The 16519-nt window shown below is 44.6% G+C and overlaps 1 protein-coding gene across 8 annotated transcripts in view; it reads right to left on the bottom strand.

Annotated features, from left to right (window-relative positions):
- Positions 1 to 16519, bottom strand: part of CADPS (calcium dependent secretion activator) — a 418935-nt gene that overhangs the window by 4241 nt on the left and 398175 nt on the right. For all 8 annotated transcript variants that reach the window (XM_064496352.1, XM_064496353.1, XM_064496354.1 and 5 more), the window contains one exon: positions 339 to 443. In XM_064496352.1, the coding sequence (XP_064352422.1) occupies positions 339 to 443 (105 nt within the window). The remainder of the gene's footprint in view (positions 1 to 338; positions 444 to 16519) is intronic.

Below are 16519 nucleotides of genomic sequence, written 5' to 3'. Positions count from 1 at the left end.
AGTGGTACCCTAAAGCCAGCTTTTGAAAGTCTAATGCCAAGGGTACTTTTGAAAGTCTATTTTTACATGGCAAATATATAAAGTATTTTTCCAGTCTGGATAAAATACCAACTTCTTTTTTTTTTAAATTAAATTTCCCTTTGATGTCTGAGTAATAAATTAACCATGCATCCCAAATTGATTTCATCGGGTTTTTCTCGCCTGAGATAACTGTTTTAGGAATCATCTTGCTTTATACGTAAACTAATATCCTTTGGATCAAGGAAGTCCTGGATCTTGCCAAGGAAATGGATTTCAGGGAGCTATTTGCAAAGAAGAATCATTATGTTTTCTTTTACCTTTACCATCCTAATTAGTGTTTTCAACTGATAAATGTGAAGCTGTAAGTCCATCCGGTCCGTCAACCAGGTACAGATCACGTTCATGGAGCTGTTGTACCATTGCTGAAAAAAAGAGACAAAAGTTCTCCAGCCAACATGTCATGGAGCGTTTAAAGAGCAGAGAGGGAACAGGCCACATCTGAGCACCCTGCTCTGTTTCAAGAGGAAAACAAAACGGTTAAGAAGAATTTGAGAGCACAGAGACCGTGCCCAGCAATTGATACAAAATCCCAAGGTACCAGATCAGCCGAAAAGAGACCGGCTTGGTCTTTGAATCTAAAGCAGAACTCTTTATACACATCTCAGATACAACCAGTCCCTAACGACCATCTCTCGCTCTTCTGATTCTACTTTTTGTTGGTTAGTTTTACTCAGTTGAGATTTAAGTTACCATTGATTTCCTAAAGCCATTGTCGCGGGTGCCCAGGACGATGGGCGCTTCTCCACTGACTCAACTGATGCCACTGGCTACTTACCTTTTGAAAAATCCAGACCCTGTCCGTTTAGGACAATCCTGGGAATCAGGCTGAGAGCCTTGGGAATTGAGGGCAAAGTCCGCCTTCACTGACCCTATTGGGGCATTTGGATAAAGACAATGAAACGGAGTTTCTCTTTAAGGGCCAAATCATACTCTGGGCAGCGTATGTGGCCTTACGTTGACTGTGCAATCTGTTTGAATCTTAACACCAAAAAATTATGGAAGATGGGAGGGAAAAAAACCATCTACAAATGAGCTCATTTCAAGCTGTTGAAATCATACTTCCCCTTAAGGGGGTTAAATTTTGCTTCTTGTCTGTGAAAAATGCTTGAAGCTGTGTCATTTTAGACTGCCACCCCTGTGGTGCAGGAAGTCTCTGGTGCGGTATAATTTTGCAGCACTGCTCATATATTCATAAATCTCACTCGGAGACATATGAACAGTGTTATGAAGTGTCAGGACGGAAAAAAAAATCTAATCTTTTCAACTTCACCAGGTTTCATTACGCATTGCCGCTCATACCAAACAATTTACAAATAAAATGAAAAGGTGTGGGGGGACCTATATATATTTACTTAGAGGGCGTGGATGTGAACCGCGCACAGAGAAGATGTTAAAAAGAAGACGTCGTTAGGGGATGGAAACGGGGCACACTCTCCTGCTAACCGACGCGCGCACGCACACACGCACCCGCACACCAGTGGAGATTTTAAAAGCATAAATAAAAACATGTTTCTGATGGTAACTCCACCCTTTCTCACCTAAAGATCATCCAAAATCAGTTTATGCCTAACACTCACAGTTTCTCCGAAGCCTCGTTTCTGACTTAATTTCTTAAAAAAAAAAAAAAAATTAATTTGGGTTTTTACTTGCAAGGCAGGACTGCCAAGTTTCACCTTGCAAGGAACGACAGAGTCTCAGCCATGGCGTTCAGAAGCCCTCTTTGCAATCTTTCATTTCTAGGCTCTTCCCTCATCAGAGACAACTGTGGCTCTCCTTGGAGCCCAGCCGCCAAGAGACCACACCACCCCAATCAAGGCGGCACTGCAGCCTCACAGCCAACTTCTGCTCTTTTAAAGATCATCGAGGCGAAACTGTCAGTTTCAGGAACCTTCTGTCCCTCCCCAAGGGAGCTGGGGTGGGGGGAGGATTTTTTTCTTGATTATCTGCACTTCACTCCACACCGGGAGGGGGCTTGTCCTGGTCAGACTGCCCCAGGCGCCGGCAGGTTTTCCCCTCGAGGAGTGAGAACATTCCCCTGAAACTTTTTTCTTTTGAGGGGGCGGTTGTGATTATTCGGGGGTGTTCTCGGCACCTCCTGCCTTGGGATTCTGGAGCTTTTGCCGTCACTGCATCTGGGTTTGCTAAGAAAAGGGCCAGGGCCAGGAACAGGACGGGGTCACGGGTGTCTCCGCAGCCCTTACTTACTCTCAGCAATAGTGGGGGGCTCTCTTGTGTTCACCCCAGGCCTCAAACCCCACGTTTCCTGGCTTTATCCACATGCAATCGGGGGCTCAAATAATCTATTTTGAGAGTCATGAGCAATGCACATCCCCCCCCACCCCCCACCCCCCACCTCCTGGGGTTGGAAACTGACCTTCAAGGAACCCGGGTGACCTCCTGGCCAAACCTACAAGACTGAGGGCCTCATGATGGGTGCATCTCAGGGACACAAAAGAGGAATGTGGCACTCTGGCTTCTAGGCAGAGGTGACATTTTGCTTTGGCTGTGACAACAGGCAAACCGGCGCTGGCTTCTATCCCTGCCAGCAAGCCTTGTGCAACGTGCCTTTTTCTCTTCGCTGAGAGACATGCCACCTTTCTGGGTGGGGGTGGGGGGGTAAGAATAACGAACTCCCCATCTGATATAAGTAGTTCCCATTCTTATAAATGGCTTCTGGATAGTAAAAAACACAAAGGAAAGGGGAGAACACTGTCAGTATTCGTCCTCCGCTGCCGAAAGGGTAGGGAGGTAGGAAATGCGCACAGCGATGGATCAGTGCATCACACTCACAGATTCCCACCCCAGGAGAACAAGAAAGCCCTGGAACACCCATGCTTTTCCTCCTGGATCTCACATCTAGCAAAAAAGTGTCAAAAATGTATGATGCCCCATTGGCTACACATGGAAAGAGGCAAAGGGAGTAAGTCACTCCTTTCCAAACCTTATGCTCAGTAGATGGAATTGGAGGCACTTTTGGCTGATGCACAGCGCTAACTTGGTTTCCCAGAAAGGCGCTTAAAGGCACTTGGATGTTGGAGAAAGCAGGAGTCACTGCCTTCGAGAACTTTAAAATGTGAGAGGTGAAAGGGGTCTTCCACAGCATCCTCTGCAGAGGAGGAAACAAAGGCCCAGAGAGGTGAAGAGACTTGCCCAAGGTCACGCAGCTAGTGGATCCGGAAGTGGCAGCTTTCCAGGATTAGGGACTGGAGTGAAACAGCTGAGCACCTAATTGCTTCCCCCTAGGAGGGCGTAATAGTGTGCTGGGCCTGAGAGTTGATCTTGTGCATCTCTGCCCACCTCTATACTCAGGGATATCACACTGATAGCCAGAAATAAGCCTTACAGGGAGGTTTTAACCCATGGAGACTGGCAAATGCCACAAACCAGGGCATTCTCCCTCCCAGAACGCCAGTCGTGAAAACATTTTACCAGCACATTACTGGCTGTCTGGGTTGTTCCTGCCTCTCCTCGTGCAGTTCACAGTGCTTATTAATCAGGTTTGCTTTATTTGAGATCGATGCGAATACAGCAGATTTGTTATGATTCTTCAAAAGGGGAAATTCATAAAACATTTTAAGTTCTCCCCATTTTGTTTTGTCTTTGGTTCAGAAACGCCTTTTCCAGAGATATCCTGACACCTGGGCACTGAAATTTTGGTGAAATGCACACTAAACTCTTCGAAATAAAACTGATGAAATACAGTAAGTATTTAAGTACAATCACAACTCCTTGGCTGTCCTGCCAGAATTCGGGTATATTAATTGGAAACTTCTCATATAAGGTTACTTTAACTCTATAAAATCCCTGGAGACATAAAATCCCCAGGACCCTGGGCACCTCTAAAGTATGTTCTCTGGGGAGATTCTGCAAAGGTTTAGAGCTGGAAGCCAAAAGGATGCCCATCACAGCTAGGGCCCGCAGGGTAATTCGGGTCCTTGGAAAGCTGAAAACTTCTTGAGTAGCTACAACCAGATCTGGAAGCTGTGATTAAGAGAACGTGGAAAGATGTTGTAAAATTCTGCCATTTAATTCTCCTTTCTTTCTTTCCACAACACAGTCGTTAAGAGCACAGGCCTCACCTGACTGTCACCCGGGCTTGTGATCTTGGGCAAGTTACTTTACATTCTCAGAGACTCAGTTTCCTGATCCGCGAATGGGAATTAATCAGGCTTTCACGGGCTTTTTGAGGACTAAATGAAGTAGTGCTACAAAAGCGCACGCCAGAGTCCTTGCACATAATAAGACCTCAATAAATGTTAGCTACCACCATCATCATCACCACCACCATCATCACAATTGTCACCATGACCCCTAACATCTTCGCCGTCATCACCATCACCATCTATTCTCTCTTTCTCAACCTAAGAAATGCTGCAAAGAAAGGAAGAAAGCAGAGCACAGGATGAGAGAAAGCCATGCTCTGGGAGAAGAAATGATTCCTGCTGGAGGATCTCCAGAATCTCAAGCGTAAGTCTTCCAGGACACGGCCAGCTCTTAGCAAAGCCATTCCACTGTAGAGCTGTTTCGTGTCAGATCCCCACCCAAACCTAGAAAAACCACCCTCGGTGCATTATACACATTTGAAACTGTATGGACCTACACTTAAATATTGGATTAAAAGGATTCAGACAAATACTGAGTGATTTTTTTCAAACCCTGTGTAGCTACATTACAGCTTCAGCTGGGGTTGGCTACTTATTAACTGGATAACCTCGAGCAAGCTACTTAACTCTCTGACCCTTAGTCTCCTCTTGGGGTTAATACCAGTACCTACTTCATAGGATTACTGTGAGCATTAAAAGAGACAATTAGGGAAAGTATTTAGCAGAGTGACCGTCACATAGTAAGCGCTCAATAAAATTTAGCCACCGTTGTTATTCTTACTCTCAGAAACACAACACGCATCCTTTAAACATACAATACGGAAAAATCTTCTTGATTCATTTCCAGTCGATGCTTAGATAATTAACATGCAGATACACTCAGGTCCCACATTCTGCCCTGCAACTACTCCGACTTCATGCAGGGAAATTCTTATACATAACGTGTCTCTTCTGTAACGTGGGGGTTCACTCCAGCTAGGATTAGGGTGAGGCAAGATCTTACAAGTGCAGGATTGGATGCAGCCTTTAATTAGTATTTCCATATTTTATGTCTCACGGATTTTTTTTGCATTCATTTTGATTTTTTAAACCATATTAAAATACTTATCTCAATAACCGTCTTTTTGGCTCCCCCTTAAATTCTGCGACTAAGAAGTGATTCATTCACCTCTTCCTAGTCCCCACCTTTGGGTTCATTGTGCCCCCAGGGAATTTTATCCCCTGGGAAGGGCTGCAGGATTGTGAGATAGGATGAAGAATTCACACCTCACCGGACAACATCGGGTTCATAGAGAATGGACTTTCACTTGGGTTTGGATAATCCCTCATCAGCAGGACAGAGTGTTACCACTGCGATTGCTACTGCCTTTACGCCTCCACCATCGTAACCCCCTAGATGAGTCTAAACTCCCAGACCACTCCCCCCATCTTGATGTTAATTCAGTGTCCTAAAGGGACCTTACTATTCACGATTCATTTGTTTTCAGAGCCAGCCATGTTGCATCCACGAGTGGCAATGGAAGCGAGGAATAGAGGCTGAAAAGGAGGCAGAACTATTCAGTGCATTATCAGACTCGCTAATTACAAGGACAACATGTCCCCTCAACTTACACAATCCCCCCATCACACTAGACCACTCTGGAAGACTTTAGAGTCTATGGTTTTTAGCAAAGGACAACAGTACACCCAGGATTCCACACACGCTCACAACGCATGTGCAACATTAATAAAAATAGTTACCAATGCACTGAACACCAAGTCTTTACAATGTACAAGCACTGTGCACGGCATCTGACAAGAATTATCTAATTGCATCATCGAGCTGAACACTTAAGAGCAGCAGCAGTCTGAACAGCCCCGTTTTGCAGAGGAGAAAAAGGTGCGTTGGTAGCCTGTGGTGGGACAGGCTTCAAGCTGGTGATTCACCACTACGTCCGTATGACTTGTGACGTTCAGCTCCCTAATTTCCAAAAGCAATGGCTTGCTTGTGTAGAAACACCCCTGGCATCCAGGTGCCTTTTCAGCAAAGTCATTCAGCTCTGAACTTCTCAAAGGAGAAGGGTGTGGGTAGGATAATGCTGTTGAACCTGTCTCCCCCAGAGCCCGAGCTTGGCTTGGTGTTGAAAAGATTCTACTTTTTATGAGCTTAGAGAGTTGCTAAGCAGAGTATGCTTGGGGAACTTACGGGTTTTCCCATGGAAAACCACTCATCATCAGCCTTAAAGAACTAATGGATGAGAGACAGTCATTGCTGACAAGGGAAATGACTTGAGAAAGTTGGACCAGGGGCAAGAACGCCATTTCTCAGCTAGCATCAGCATATTGGTAATGTTCCCCTGTAGCCCTACCTAAACTCTTCTTATTTTCTTTTAGGTTCATAACTCAGCAATTGCTACTGAGAGGAAGTTCTCACTGTCGGCAGTTTGCGTTTTCAAAGAGCCACATAACTAGAAAAAATTGCCTATGTCACAATGGATTGAATTTTCCTAACAGACTTTTGGAGACACAAACGTTATGACATTGATCAAAAGTTCGGCTCTGAAAAATGATACATCATCAGCTTTACAATTCTTGGTGAACAGGGAGAGTAAAATAGAGCCCTGGGGAAATTTGGTTTCACGTTAAATTAAAGGAGATGTCATCAGAAAGGGCTGTAAGAGAAACAATTTGAGGCAGAGTCATGAATCCAAAGAAAGCAGTCTAGCTCAAAACTCAGCTCTTGTGTTGCTTTTTTCTTTTAAAGAAGAACTTGTATTGAAGTCTAACACGCATACTGCAGTGTATCACTTTTAGCAAAACGCACGCACAGACACACACATGCTGAACAGGGCGTGCTGCCCTATGCCTACAGCAAAAGGTAATATTTAGCCCAATATGGTGAAATTGAGCTCTTTTAGAGATTATGTTCTTAGCCTAAGGACCAATAGCCACACCATGCACAAACACAGATCTTCATATACCTTCTTTGATTAAAATCTGTGACTCAGTCCAGTAGAGCATAAGCATGAATGATAGTTGAAATTCACAAGGATCTGAGTTCTATGGTTGGCTCATTTCCAAATATATTTATTTCCTTTGAAACTAGCATATTCATGCTATGTCTACCAGGCAGGCAGAGAACTAAATGCCTGGGCAGTTCATGGCTAAAGTTGAAACAGTTGAGCCTTTATTATCATCTATGGTCTCACTTCAGAGAAGAGGAAACTGAGGCTCAGAGAAGTCAAATGATCTAGTGGTTAGTAAGAGATGGAGCCTAGACTCAAGAAACTGACAGGCGGTACAGCCCAGTGGCTAAGAGAATGCATTTGAATCAAGCCTGTCCTGTGTTTGAATCCTGATGAATCCTTTAACCTCCCCGTGCCTCAGTTTGCTCATCTGCTAAATGGGGATGGTAATAAAAACCACTTAGGCTTGTGCGGATTACATGAGTTAAAATGTGTGGCGTGCTTACAATAGGCCCGTATTAAGTGTTAGCTGTTATTATCTAAGCCATGTTATCTTACCCTGCTTCACAAATAAGAAATATCTCTCCAAGTGCGAGCTATTCAGGGTTGTGCAAAACTTTCTGAGCAGCTTCCACACTTCCAAAGAAGTCTATGCAAACAGGTAATTTGTAACCTCCTGGTAACTGACCTGTATTTCTGGACTGAAGCAGCACAGTGAAAGCTGGACGATTTTGATCTTTTCTTTGGAAAGTACCCTCTCCAACTCGACACAGCCGTACATGAGAGGAACTGTCTCAGAGGCAATTTGCCTGGAGTGTCTAATGAAGAAAGGACATTTTTTTTTTTTTGTTGGCAAGGAGTCAAAGGGGAAGATAATACCTTGACCACACCCCTGTGACTAAGTTCTTCACTTTGCTTTTGGTGACAAACATGGGTTATTATTTGTTGGGGAAAAAAAAAAAAAACCCACAACCTCTTTAAATTGCTGTATTGAAATACTGTAATGAAATCGTTTACATTTGCAGCTTTCAATGCATATTTCTTCCTTACAATTTGGGTAATTTAAGAGCATGTGAACAACATCACGGAGGGTTTCTCTGTGCTTCTACCAAAGTCCTGTAGCTTTCTTAGCCTCAGCCACAATTCCACAGCCTCACGGGTCTCTTGGGGCTAAGAATAGGTAGGGATCTGGTTGTCTCTGGTGTTCTAATCCAGATTCAGAGAGGGTTTGACGAAGAAATCTTGGCATATTCAGGACATCTGTGCCAAGTAGGCAAGCACTAAAGCATTGCATACAAGTTTTAGGATTTGTCAGAGCTCCCCAAGGGGAATAAAACTTTCTAAAAGGGCATATCATCTGAGTACTTAAAAAAAAAAAATGGGTACGTAGGTGAAAGATACAATCTTTGGCCTTCCTTGAGCGCTACTATAATTCAAAGCTTTGATCCACCAAAACAACTGCCCCTAGAAATAGGTAGTTCCCATTCACAGCGTCAGGACGCCCAGCCAAAAGCACAAAGATGCTAAAAATAACCGGACACCAAAATCAGAGGGTACAGCTAACCAGAATGACCTTCCAGGCTGTCTCAAATGTCTTTTTTAGCTGGAGGTATGTTGTTTTTGTTTTTGTTTTTAACATCTGTAATTCCCTAGGTGCCTAAAATCCATTTCATCAACGTCTTTGTGAAGCTGTCTTAGTTCTGTGGCTTTTCAAGGTTCTAAACTCTGGAATAGCAATCCCCCCCCCCCACCCCGAGTCTGATGAAATCCAGACTGATGGGAAGTCAGAGGCATGTTGCTGAAACCATGGATCCAGAGAATCATGGATGATCCAGAGGTCATCGTTACCCATAACTCAGTGCTGAGAGCCCCCGCTACCCTTTCATCTTTAGCTTCTTTTCACAAGGAAGATGCAGTGCAAACGAAATCATTATATTTTAAAACTTTGATTTAAATGGTTACTGCTTAAAATGTTTGCTTCTTCTACAGGAACGTGTACAGACCCTAACACTTGGGAGCACTTTGATTGCAACCTCCTGAGAAAGGGCCTAAATGATACCTTAATATTCTTTTATTAAAATAAGCAGTCATCTATTCAAGAGTAAATTTCAACTCTCTACAGCTGCGATGCGGAGAAACGCCAACAACGGGTGCCTTTAGCCGTGACATTTCAAATGGACACTCAAGACGAGGAACCCGTACTTGGACCCCTGACGTAATGCACGGCAGCCTTCTAACCAGGTCAGGCCCATCTCTGTTAGGTGCCTGGGAGAGAACACAAGGGAAGTCAGAGTCCTGAAGGATCCTTTCTGAAAGCAAATTAGGCAGCAGGAGAGTTAACTCAAAGCTTAGCTTATATGGGCTACACAAGGACCTCTCTTTGGAAGAAATTTTTTTTTAATGGTTTGATGAACTTGCTGGTAATCTCAGTAAGCTAGCCAAGCTACCCAAAGCCAGATCAGAAACAAGTTTGTCGCTTCTGAATCAATTAGACTGTGCGAAACCCAACAAGCCGCCAGTCCCCTTGTATCCAGCCCATGTCTCAGTGTGGTCACCTGCAAGGAGATGGGACAGTCTCCACAAGGCTAAGATATTGCTGGAAAGTTGACCATCTCTGAATGAGAAAACGAAATCAAAGATCAGCTTGTTGATGTTAACTTAAAAACAGGAAGGTGTGTGATGGGAAAGTAGAGGTGCTCAAGTGAATTTTCAACTGTGAAGGCTGTCTCAGCTTATACCCGAATACCCCTCTTCTACCATTTCCACAACTTGAGTAAATGCTATTCTAAAAAGAGGGCGATCCAGCAGTTCGGTTATGAGTATAGGTGCAAAGAAACTGACAGGATCTTGAAGGGATATTTGCACGCCCATGTTCATAGCAGCACTATTTGCAACAGCCAAGAGGTGGAAGCAACTCAAGTGTCTATTGACAGAGCAAGGGATAAACAAAAAGTGGTATATATACACGATGGAACATTATTCAGCCTTAAAAAAGGAAGGAAACCCCATCACACGCTATAACATAGAGGAACCTTGAAGATATTATGCTGAGTAACATAAGCCAGTGAAACAACACAAATACGATATGAGTGCACTTCTGTAAGGTTTCTAGAATAGTCAACTTCATAGAACAAAGAAGGGTGGTAGCCAGGGGCGGTGGAAGGGGGAATGGGGAGCTATGGTTTAATGCATATAGACTTTCAGTTTTGGAAGATGAAAAGCACTGGATGAAAACCTCCAGTTTTGGAGACTGGTTGCACGACAGTGGGAATGCACGCAACGCTACTGAACTGTACCCTCTGAAACAGTTAACCTGATCAATTTTACCACAATTAAAACAAAAAGAAGGGAAATGAAAAATCACTCTCCATACTGAAAGGGAAACTGCTTGAGAGAGAGCATGGCTATGTAGCAAAGGACATATTCTAATCTGGAACACCTAACTGTGTTTCACAAAAGCCAAAAAAAAAAAAAAAAAAAAAAAAGACATGTATGAGGAACCTGGGACTTCCATTTAATACCAGGACGGAGACAATTTCTCCAGGCCGAGTTCTGAGACTGCGAAGAACAAAGAACAAAATCTGGTAGCATTTGCTCAGTCACTTATTGGGCTTATTTAAAACATGCCACGGGGCCAACATTTCTAAATCTGTGAAACAGAATTAAATGAAGCCCAGAGACGAGAACAGAGAATCCTCCTAGAGGACTGGGTCCAAACAGCAAAAAAAGGATGCATTTTTCACACTGCGTGACACGTCACCTCATATGTTCTCACGGAGACTCGCCGTCCCCTTCCCGACCTCCCGCCTGCCCCACGATGTTCCCAGCCCAGCCTGATCTGATCAAGCAGCACTCAGCACCCCCAGACCCCGGTTCCCTCTGCCCCAAAGGGCAGCAGCTCCCCCATCCAGAATCATTTCCCCCAACAGCAGATTTATTACGGTTTGGAATGTGTGTTCAGGAAGCCCTTATTTTAGGAAACAATTAAGTAGAATTAGGCTAATAATGTGAGGCAGGCAAAGCTTTTGCCCTTTGCTGAGAAATAACTCCTACATGGAACGGTTATACTCATAAAAATCATGTATTTCTTAAATGCCTCAAAATGATCTTTGCACCAAGCTCGGCAAGTAACACTGCCCCACTGAGGTGCATTTATTCCCCAGGCTAAGGAGGATTAATCTCCGCGTTTGCTCCACCAATGTCTTCCTCTGGTGAAAATCCAGTACAAGGCTTTGGGCTGGAAACAGAAATTTCTGCAAGCGGGAATTTCACAGGAGGCTTAATCTCCTTCCCCAGCTGAGAGGGTGGCAAGGTGGACAGGAAGGGTTGGGTGCCCCCTGCCAGGCACACATGGGGGCCCAGGCCAAGCACCTTCGTGGGCCTGTCCTTGACCGTGAGGGAGGATGGGAAGGCCTTTCTTCGGGTGGCCTGGACCTCACCTACCGAGGGGACATCCGCCCCAAGCCCCCAAGCCTGCACCTCCTCACAGGAGCCATGAATGGGCCTTCTTCTGGGCCAGAAGCTATACATTTCCCACCTCCAAGCCTGGGCAGGAAGTGACCGCTGGGCAAAAGAGGGACACGGACCCTCCCGTTGGACGCTTTGTCTCCTTGACAACACCCCAGCTGGTGGCCCGAGGAACAGACTTAATTTCTTTTCTTTCTCTGCCCACCCTCCCCGCCCCATACTTCTTTCCCTCCTTCTCGAGACGCAAACGCACGACATCCAACATAAAGTTGCCGAAATAGCAATCTTGTCTCTGAATATATAAATCGCAAAAATTGATATGAATAAATCTGCAAGTAGCACACTGATTGTGGCACATTTTATCAAAAAAAAAAAAAAAACCCAGCTCTCAGTGGCTCGGTGGCTTGGGGGGCGGGGGGTTGGTGTCATTACACGTACAGAAAAACATCTGCAAACTCCCAGTTTCTTTACTTCGAACTGAATGGAGGCATGACCTCCTGTTCCTTGCCATGAACCCTGAGTTCACACTCATATTTTACATGTTACAGGAAGCCACAGCTCACCCCAGGGGTGCTGCAAACAGACACGCCGCCGAAGCCAGATGTAGCCCCCCACCCCCCACCCCCCTCGCTCCTTAATGCACCTGAAGGAGCCGGCGGGCGAGTCGACATTCAAAAGCTGACATGCTCGTAGCTTAAGGTCACTTCGGATTTTGTAAAGCGGAGGACAAAACCAGGAATGCTTCTAGGGCTGGGCTGTCAGCGGGGAGGCGGAGGGATTACAAGAAACCTGTGACTCTGCCTCTTTCTGCCTTTGCTGGTAGATTTTTTTGTGCGTGAACAAGTACCATACAACAGATTGGGTCTCGTATAAAGGCCTGAGACTGTGCAAGGGGCCCCCCGCTGGGCCTCAGCTGTGCTTGCAATTAGCCATAGGCACCGAGGGATTGTTGTTGGGGTAGCGGATGGCGATGCGAAGTGACAAGTTTTATGGGGGAAGTTGGGAGTGGGGATGCTCGCTGAGTTCCTCTTTCTTTCCTTTTTCTTTCTTTCTTTCTTTTTTACTTTTTCTTGTTCTGCAAAAACCCTTCCTCGGGGAGGCTGCCACCTCCCGTGGCAGTGAGTGCTTTTTTTTTTTTTCCCCTCCCCCTCGTCATTCAAAAGCCTCTGAACAAAATCGGTGAAAGAATATTCTTCTCGGTGCTTCAGAATGCGGGTTTTCTAGGTCAGAGCTTCCTCGCTGCCCTATTTAACGTCAGAAATACCCATTTGCCTCAAATTAGCAGAGATCTGGGAGTTGAGGGCAGGAGATTAAGTATACAAAATTACGCAGCAGGTGACGGTGGGGTGGGTTTGAGGGTTGAGAAGTCTTTAAAACTGACTACGAGACATTATATACTTCTGACAAAAGAACATAGTAATCCTACCTGCTTGCTTTAACCACTGTTGTGTGCCTATTATTATGGGCTTTAATGCTCAGGAGAGCAAAACTATTGCTGCTACTACTCAATTACCATAGTAACTCACACCACTGACCTCTTATCTCAAGGCTCCCAGCCCGGCCGGACCAAGCGAAAGAGTTGGTATCTTTTTATTTATTTAAACGGTGACAGATACTTGGACGGGAAAGCTCCAGGGGGAGGCTACTCTTCTCTTTGTCCAAGATCAGAACTTGTTTTGAAATTCTGTGTCAGGGCTTTTCACCTTTTGAATCCAAGGTGGTTCTGAAGTTTATGGATTTGAGGCGGTGGGACGCCTTCTAAAACATGATGAACGCGCAGAACAATGGCCAATAAGAAAATAAACATGTGTGCATCAAAGACCAGCAGCCTCCCAGCTGCACGGAAAGTCCCGCCTGGGCCTCCAGCTCCAAAGTTTGGGAGGAGGAAAATGGGAGGCTTTTTACTGGGGAACGTTTGCTATTTTATCCTATCGGTGGGGCTAGATGCAGACGGGACCACTGACTACCCAGAGGGATTTAACTGCAGTTTTTTAAAAAGGAAGTAAAAATGATACTTACTTAAACTTTTCCAGCTTTGCATTCTCCCCTGGGCTGTGACCGTGTTTGTGATGCGTCTACGCATCCTGTATACTCTGTCTGAAGAAGACGGGTGATTCAGCGTCACACGGTTACCTTAACATATTAAACGCTCTGAGAAGTCCTGCAGTCAAGAAACCCACTGAACTTGGCTTCATATTTTCCAAACCTATTTGACTAAAGAACCACTTTCCATGAGCCACCTAGTAATGTCTTTCAGGGTACTTCTGTTCCTCTGAATCCACTTGAGAAAAAAATTTTTATAGTGACATTCCTAGTAACAACGAATAACAATAATAAAAAATAACGAGTAAACATTTAGTGAGCACCTTTTCTGTGTCAGGCACTATTCTGAGCAGTTTCTATGGATTAAACTCATTTAATTCTCCTAACCACCTCAAGAAATAGTTACTTTTTAAACCCCACTTTACATTTCTAGAGCATCTCATATTTACAGGAATTTGTTCTCTACGAAAAAGAGAGAAAAGAAAATGCATTAAGCCATATGTAAAAAATTGGCTTTTAATGTCCACTCTATTTTTCCTGCTCTGACTCTCCAGAAACTATGAAGCCCATGGGCTCCCCAAATGCAGATTTTGTTTTCCTCCTATAACTCCATGCCCTATTTCATTTCAAATTAAATGAAAAGTGAGGCCTGACTCCCCGCAAAATGCCCCCACCTTTGAACTTCAGGTGCCCAAACAGCGAAATATACCTTTCTCCTCTGTCTCTCTTGATTAGCCTCCAAAGCCCTGCGGTCCCGAAAGAAAGAATCCAATTTCAGTATCAAAATGAGATCTGTGCTTGCCTGTACACAACATGACTTCTGAAACTGCTGGACATCTAAGTAATTGAATAAAAATGTAACCAGTGGTCAAACCTGAATGAAAGATGGACCATGGGACCAACACCAGCTGTTTTCTAATACAGCTGGTTGACCAGCAGGACCTGTCACGACAAATCAGGACAAACTCGAGTCCGGGACTTAGTGTTTTAGCAAATGACAGAAGCTGATACCTAGCTTTCGGCAAGCAGACTCAGGAAACTGCGATCTTTAAGGGAAAAGGAAAAAGCTCTCTTAGGTACCTGGATTTTCTCAGGCTATTTCTTTTTCCAAGAGATAGAACTAATGAGCCCAATGTGATTAATCCCCAATCCACTTCAAGCCAGGCTGGGTCTGCCACCTGGGCTGCCCAAGGCAGGTGTGCAGTGTGGACATGAACAAACTCACCACCGTTAACAATACCTTTCTCTGGGGCCTATTTTTCTCTGGATATGTTGGGGATTTAGTCCTGGGCCTCCCTGTGCATTGAGAAAATGGACCCCCATGCTTTCAGCCTCTGTCCTCTCAAAGGAACCCACTGTTTCTGAGAAAATGTATAGTTCCAATCCAAATTCCCACTTCAAGTCATCTCAATCACTTACAGCTCAATTGTGCCGAAAATGAAATTCCAGTTTTCGTGGCACATCCTACCACCTATTATCCACGTGAAGAGCGGGAATAATTCATCTGAAAACTATTCTCTGATACACACACAAGGACTTCAGAGGTAGGAGAGAGATTCGTCCCATGAACTGAGATCAGATTATTCACAAACAGCACCTGCCCACCCCCTGACTGCTCCTTAGGACCGGGGAAGTGCATGTAGAGCTAGCCGCATTAATTCACAAGCAGATTGACGTAAGCAACTGAATCAGACATTTGCATACCATATAGAAGTGATTATAGAAATCAGACTCTAAAATAAGGGTGGTAGCTCCTGTACAGAACAGAGAGATGAAGCGGGGTGCCAACTCTGTCTTTTTCAAACGGGGCTGGTTAATCACATTAGGGCTAACTCCATAATTTGCACACATTAAACTTTCTCTCGTCATGATTCACGAGAGTCTTGTGAGTCAAAGTTGAAGTTCTTATGCAGGAAAATTCACATTGACCTCGGGGACTCATTTTCCTGGACTGAGGTTGTTTTAATCTCTACTCTCAATATTTAAAAAAAAATAAATAAAACCACACACAAAAAAACCCCACGATCTGTACATTCCTATAATTTCCATCTTATTCCCTGGAAAGCATTCAAGTCAACAGGTAAACGCTGTAGGTCAAACCACCCAGCTAGTTTCCAAGCAGATGATGACAGTTCACTAATCTATCACCCAGAAGGCGCTGTCCAGAGCCCCAGGGTCCCGAGACCACAAAAGCCAACAACTATAACTGGGTCCAGAACCCCTTTCCAAAGCCTCTAAGCGGTTATTACATGAGATCTATGCAGCTTAGGGAACCTGGGCTCCATGCGGAATGACTTCTCATAAGGAAAGGGTATGATCTTTTTAGGAGCCAGAGACGGCACTGATGTTTCCAAAAAGCAGTCAATGGGACAACACTCAGATGCTGGTTCAGGAGCATTGGGTTTCAAGGAGAAGCCAGAGTCGCACGAAGGCAGGAGAAAAAGATGGCAGGAGATTGGGCAGAACGTGGCAGGCGGACTGGTCAGATTTCAACTCTTAGGAGGAAATATTTAGGGGTGCACAGTGGCTGCCCCTATAAAGGAGATCAGAAAACAGGTTCTGATGCCTGGGGCTCGAAGATGAAGAAAAGAAAGACAAAGTGCTGCTTTTTCAAAGTTAACATGTGTTTTCACCACGTACAGCTGGGCTCTGCTTCCCAATGGCCCCCTTTCCTCTTGCTTTATTTTTAATCTCTGGAAACCATATTCCCCTCTTACTACTTCTCACTGAGTGTAACTCTAATTTTTTTTTTTTAATCTTTCTGGGAGGGGAGAAAAAAAATCACATTTGCCAGATCACTTACCCAAAGTTTATCCTGGGGAGCCCACCACCCCATCTCTTCTCTAAAAAGGGCAGAAACGTCAGACCATCGTCCTAACA

The sequence above is a fragment of the Camelus dromedarius genome, chromosome 17 (genome assembly GCF_036321535.1).
Source record: "Camelus dromedarius isolate mCamDro1 chromosome 17, mCamDro1.pat, whole genome shotgun sequence".
NCBI lineage: Eukaryota > Metazoa > Chordata > Mammalia > Artiodactyla > Camelidae > Camelus > Camelus dromedarius.
The sequence above is the reverse complement of the archived record's forward strand: the minus strand, read 5'-3'. Positions and strand labels throughout refer to the sequence as shown.